We start from the raw sequence: 6,612 nt of genomic DNA, 5'->3' as shown, positions 1-6,612 counted from the left end.
CATCATGGAATTTGTGGATAAAATGAACTAGTACATAGTCAAACCTTAAAAAATGTTTAACTTTGCTGCCATCTAGTGGCAGTTATTTCATGCATGCTGTCTTTTTAAACTTTCCCAAGCCTACTTCCAAAGTAGATGCAGAATAAAAGGAAAAGGTGGGTGGTTCTTTGTATATAATTTTTCTGTACCTTCCAAAGACTTGTACATCCCGTGTGGGTGCTCTGCATACATTGTGAGAGCAAAACATTTGTCAGCTACTTAGTGCATCTGAATTCTGTGAGAAAATGCCAATAGGGTTATTTATTTAGATGGACATTGGGGAGTTGGGTGCTGTATAGGAAAATTGATGACAGATATCCTTAAAGTATCTTTTTTTATAAGTTTAATTGTATTATCTGTACTTAGGATGATATTAGAACAGCATCTTCCTTGTATGGCATCCAGTTCATTAGACAATTAATTTTAGACTAATTATAGACATTAAAATATGAAACAGTATTCCTTTTAACAACTTCACAAACTTTTATTTGGATATTTAGAACACTAGTGTTCTCCTTATACTTTAAAAGCATTTTCTTATTTTTGTCTCTGAAAACCTCTGAATCTACATATCCAAGCTCCAGTTAATTAAAGGTATTTTCTAATCCAATTTTAAGCCACAGTTCTTTTTAATTAGGTCACAATATGTACAGGTTACATATTTTAAATTATTGGATAATTTGACAAATATATTGTAGTATCATTTTAGTGCTGGATAACCTATTGACTATTAAGCTATGATAATTTTCAGTTGATATAAAATTGACAGTGTAAAATAATTCTAAAATTAAAAAATGATACATTTTGACATATTGTCAGGAACTGTAACAAGAGAAGGAAAATCTTTAAGATGTAACAATGGAAACCCAATCTGAAGGTGTGTGCTCTGTGAAATGAACATAATGTTGTAAGAAGTTGGCTTGTTATAGGAAGAAAAGCCTTAGATTCTTGTTTTCAGATAGAGCCAGCACTTACCTGTTGGCAGTCATAACTACCAGTCAGTGCTTAGCTCCATCCCCTTTCGCGACAGAGGTAGTGACCAGATGTTATTTACGTATAAAAACGGTTTCAAATTGTGTTTCTTAATTTAAAATAATAGTATATAGAAATATTATGCTATTTGAATTAAAAAACCATTAGCCTGTCCTCAAAAATATTTTTTAACTTCATTGTTAGAAGAGGTTGAGGAAGAGATTGAATTGGTGGACAAGCCTGTGGAATGGAATCCCAGTGAATTAAAGAGAGAAGAATTTAAACAATTTTTCAGTTATAACATTCTATATCAACAACTGTTCTGTAGCTCCAGGGAGAACCACTCTTACTGCCTGAATAAGAACATTATAAATAAGCACTTATGAATTTGGGATTAGAAGGCTAGGATCAAAGAAATTGTGGTTTTCTAAAGGAGATTTTACTCTGTTACGGAAGATCTGTGTTTGTCTCCTGTTTTTGCTCAAGTCTTCCCTGTTTTGAGTTATTACCACTCCTTGCTAAAATGTTGTCTGTTCATTATCTAAATCAGTACTGCCACCTTGTGATATTGTCCTTAATTTCATCTGGCCCAATCCTAATTCCTTCCATTGGGTGCTTCTTATCTCTAATTTACTGCTTTAGTTTTCCTCACATCTGCACACGATTTACATCCCTGTTTTGGTTAGAAGCTTTTCTAGAGTAGGACCTATGACACTTTGGTCCTTATCCCCATTAATGGTCCCTCCTCAATATTTGTTCAATGCATTTGGATGTTAGAGAAGTTAACATGACATCTGTCCATCACAAGACTAGACAATTAAATCACTGTCTACTAAAAAAGGAAGTAAAAATTAGCTTTTGTGGTTTGTTTCACATCCATAATTTTAGTGCCTGCTTTGGCCAAAGAGACTGAACATTTATTAGCTGAGGAATTAGAATGAAATATAATTTCCCCAATTTATTTTATTTGATCATTTAAAAAAAAACAACACCACGTTTCATCGTTTCTTTTTTATCTCTTTATTTTTGCAGCTTTTGTCATTCCTTCAGGGTTTATTTACTTTTTACCACGAGGGATATGAACTCGCCCAGGAATTTGCACCATATAAACAACAGCTGCAGTTCAACTTGCAGAATGTAAGACTATACCTGTTCCACTGCCTCTCCCCAGCGATGATCACAGTGCAACTAAGCTGTAACCTAGCCAAACCTTGGAGTCTTTCCAAAACTTATCCACGTACAGTAAAACTTCACTAATTTAGAAAAGCTACATTATAAATTTATTTGAAATGTTTTGGTTTTCTAGCTGCTGGTTGAAAGTACACCGGGAAAATCTTAATGTTAGAAAAAATGTATACTAGAAAATTTCATTAAAATAAATATTACTGAGGTGTAGACACCTGGAAATTTGGAAACTTTTGCCTTTTGTTCAGTGTTCTCGTTACTTCACTGGGTGACCTCAGGCTAGTTTTATTTTCTGAGAGGGCAGCACTTCCGTATTTATGAAACAAAGGTTATAGTTTAGCACTTTAAGCTACCATCCTTGTGTGAAATTGTTTATATTTGGTATTTATTATTTTTGAATAATAAATTTGAAAATGGTTTGAAATACTCAAAACTAACTGTTTTAAAGCTTAAGTGAGAATTATTTACAAACATCCTATCTATTTCTGTCAGGATTTTTTTTTTTTTGTAAAGTTACCTAATCGTTCTTTTTGATATTGATTCCATAGTTATACAAATTCTGATTTGCAGATGCTGAACACCACTTACGTTAAAAAACAAAAAAATAAAAAACTTAGCCCATCCATTTTTGCACTACCAAACCTGACAAATAATGCAGTTTTTATTGTTCAGGGTTTTGTATAATGAAAAGTTATTTCTGAAACCCTGTCTGTCTAGTACTCTATAGCCTAAATAATTTGGAAAACTCTCACTTAATTTTCGATGAAAAGCTTGGCTTTCACTACTTTTCTGATTTTTGCCATTGTGGAGATGTCCAATAAATAGAGCTATGGATTTGGAGTGTCCCATGAGAAAAATGTAATTGGATTTATTCTACTTGTGTTTTGAGTTTTAGTTTTTTATTTAACCTAGATTTTTCTAGCAGAATCAATTTCACGTGCAGTTCATTCCATTGTTTTTCAATATGGAATGCATTTGGGCTTTTTTCAGTAACTATTAAAAGGGAAAATTATAAAAGCCAAAGTATTTTTATGGTTTATTTTTATATTAAATGCAATTTTAATATGATTCCTGGGATTTGAGAACTGGTAAAGAGTAGGAAAAAATTCTGATCCTTACGTTGAAAAGAGATTGGTAGCAAAAGTGGCAATTAAGAAAATTCAGTTCTTTTATTATGAGCCATAACAAAATCTTAGAGTTCAATAATGATGATTTTTATGTTTCCAAATGTGTGTTGTTGAGACAATGTGGCTTGAATGCAAAGGAGGTTTTTGTAGAGAAAAGCCTTATACTTTTTTATGTCTTACCTCAAGTAACCTTGCTGTTATGTGAGCAGGCTATTTCTTGCAATAGAAGAAGTTAGAACCTGGGAACCTGTTCATTTTTATGAGTTAATTTATATACTGACCTCTTGATAACTATGCTAGGATTTCTGGAAACCAAGGTAAATAATGTTTCTTCAAAAGCATTTGATATAAGGATGATGAACTTTTTTCTTATGAGTGTCATGTATGTTAAAAGCATGTGAATTTAATTTGTTTTTTTATCCCCTAAAAAAAAATATAAATCACTACGTATCTGCTTTTTTACCTTAAGTGTTAGTGATTATAAAATTCTATTTAATAAACATTACATATTTTTAAATGCTATATTCAGCCCCTAAGTAATAATGTTAGAGTGGGAAATAGGAAGAAACACACAGAGATGTAAAGAGAGACCGCAGAAGGTCAGGTAAAAAAGTTTCACTAGAGCCATTCAAAATCAGCCGCAGGGACTCGACATAGAGGGTCGTGGATGTGGGTGAGTAATGCTGAAAGAATCAAGGTCATTCTTTGCACAATTTGCAGTGTTGAAACTTCAGGCTGGAGATTCCTCAAAACTGGTAGGAAGAAATGACTGAAATTGTTATTTCTGTTTACTTAAGACAAGGAATAATTTTGAAAGTACTCGACAAGAGGTAGAGCGGTTGATGCAAAGGATGAAATCTGCCAACCAAGATTACAGACCACCCAGCCAGTGGACGATGGAAGGCTATCTTTATGTCCAGGAGAAAAGTGAGTCACAAAGATATAACTTAATGTCTCTTAGGGTTGACATTCTGTTTCCACGAGATGTGACATAGTTAGTATTTTTTTTCAAGTAGGAAGACTGAAATCCCTTACAACTTTATCATATTTAGTCACCATCACCTCCAAAGTTAGGAAGATGTTTCACATTTCACCATCAAAATCTCTAAGTTGGGATATTGTTGAACTTGGAACTGATGACCTTTTACTGATAATACGGTAACATGAGTTCAGTTTTAGAATTTAATGGTGATATCTAACTCAATTTGAAATTTGATGGAAAATTGAAAATCAAAGCCTTTTATCAGGATGAATCATTCTGGTGACTATGATAATAGTTTTCCCCTCTAGCAGCATTATTTCATTGAATTCTGTGTTTTGTCAATTTTCAGGAGTAAATTAGGCAATTATGTAATGTCCAATTGGCACCTTTTACTTCCTGACGTTAGGAAATATGCATCCGACCCAATAGAACACTCTTACAATTTCCTCACGCTAAGAAAGTTTTTCTCACAAAAATTACTAAAAAGCTATTCCAACTTGTATAACTAGTGTCCTTTCTGCATGACATTTGTCATTAAGTGGAACCAGTCTGACTAAATTAACTCTCTATTTCAAACCGGATATGCCCTAAAAAACCATTCTCATATTCTTTGTGGTGAAGGGACAATTGTTTTTATTTTCAGTCCATCAGGGACCAATGTTTTTGTAAATACAAAAGCACGTACTTGGATTTTTCAGTAGTGTCGAATTGCTGTACAGGTTTTGAAATGCTTATTCCCACTTTCTGTACTTTCCGCATTTATTAGGTCTCACACACCACATGGAGTAGCACTGCTCTACCGTGTCCCTGTCAGTAGATAACTGTTTAACGAAGTTGTTTTGGCTAGTAAGATACTATAGTTAATGGGTTTGGGATGGGGCAGCTGGAGATAATCAGATTGGCTGTGAAGGTTTTTGACATAATGCAACACGACCACTAAAATGTCAGCCCATTTTACAGTTGACATATCCTGGTTATGCTCATTTATTTGTTGGTTGGTAGTATACCAGCAAATGATGGTCTGATCCAATAGACTAGGCAGACATGGATTACTGCATGGACTAGATGGTAGAGGGCTGCTGGCTCAGGAGACCTGCATTCTGGGATTTTTCTCTCTCATAACTCTCTACCTTGACCAGTCTGTTTTCAGATGTTAAAATGATAACGAATGTCCCTCCTGTGATGGCCCCTTAGCAGTACGTGGCGTTTGAGTTTCTCACAGCAAGACGCTCACGCTCTTGTTGGCATTCTCTTTTTTGATGTTGTTCTTGCTCCCAAGATATTTTCTGTCTCGGTTTTCTCTGTATCCGCCTGTGTTATTTTTACAGCTTTAGTAAGGTACAATTGACCTATATAGTAAGTTGCATGTGTTTAAAATGTACAATTTTATAAGTTTTGCTATATGTATGCTCCTGTGATACCATCACCACAGTCAATATAAGGAATGCATTCTTCACCCTCAGAAGTGCTCGGATGCCCCCAATATAATCCCTAGCTCTTCTCTTTTCCCAGTCACCATCCTCCTCCCTTCCCCTTACCTAGAGATTTGAAAAGAAAAGCGAATGGGTTTATATGTAGTGGGTTTATTTGCCTTTGGTGTTACTTCTGTATGAGGGACAAATATTCAAAGCTGCTTTCCACTTGTAACCTTTGAAAGCATTTATAATACAAAAATTTGACCAGTCCGTGAAAACATACCGCTTGTACTGTTGCTATTACTGAGTAAGTTTTGTGGGGAACAGAAAATGAGATGAATATGGCTTCAGGGTGTTTATTCTGTAGTGGAAGGCATAAGACAGACTCCCACTGTTAGCAACCAGTGATCAATAGTAAACATCAGAGCTGTAAATTGCGTGAGAAGTGGAGATAAATGTGGCGGGGCAGTAGCAGGTCAGTGCAGTTTGGACCGAGAGCTCCACTTTATCTAGAGATGAGGTTTTTATGTTACCTGCCTCTAGGCATATGTTAAATCGCATTCTAATAGACTTCATTTGAACCAGGAAGAGCATGGGTTCCAAAGTCAGAACTATGTTGGCATTTCATGCCCGCCACCTCTTAACGTGGTGATTCTGGTCCAACTACTTTCTGAGCTCAGTCTCCCCATTTATATCATTAAAGAAGGATATTTATATGTATGTCGGAATGTGTTGCAAGAATTAGAGATAATGTCTGTAAACTGTCTCTATTATGCATACTGGTACATAATAATACTACAGTGCTTACCATGAGCCCTTACTACTCTGTGCATTTACATTTACCTCATTTAATTCTTAAAACCCTTAAGAAATATTATTTCTTTAAAAAGAA

The 6,612-nt window shown here is 34.8% G+C and overlaps 1 protein-coding gene across 1 annotated transcript in view; it reads left to right on the top strand.

The window, feature by feature from the left end:
* The window catches only part of ARHGAP42 (Rho GTPase activating protein 42), a gene marked incomplete at its 5' end in the record, with an annotated part of 199,365 nt that overhangs the window by 145,212 nt on the left and 47,541 nt on the right, over positions 1 to 6,612 (top strand). Inside the window, 2 exon segments of the mRNA XM_019632832.1 lie at positions 2,044 to 2,148; positions 4,121 to 4,250. Coding sequence (XP_019488377.1) covers positions 2,044 to 2,148; positions 4,121 to 4,250 — 235 coding nt within the window.

This window comes from Hipposideros armiger, unplaced genomic scaffold, assembly GCF_001890085.2.
Source record: "Hipposideros armiger isolate ML-2016 unplaced genomic scaffold, ASM189008v1 scaffold_1184, whole genome shotgun sequence".
NCBI lineage: Eukaryota > Metazoa > Chordata > Mammalia > Chiroptera > Hipposideridae > Hipposideros > Hipposideros armiger.
Note: the sequence above shows the minus strand (reverse complement) of the source record. Positions and strands in the feature narration are given on the sequence as shown.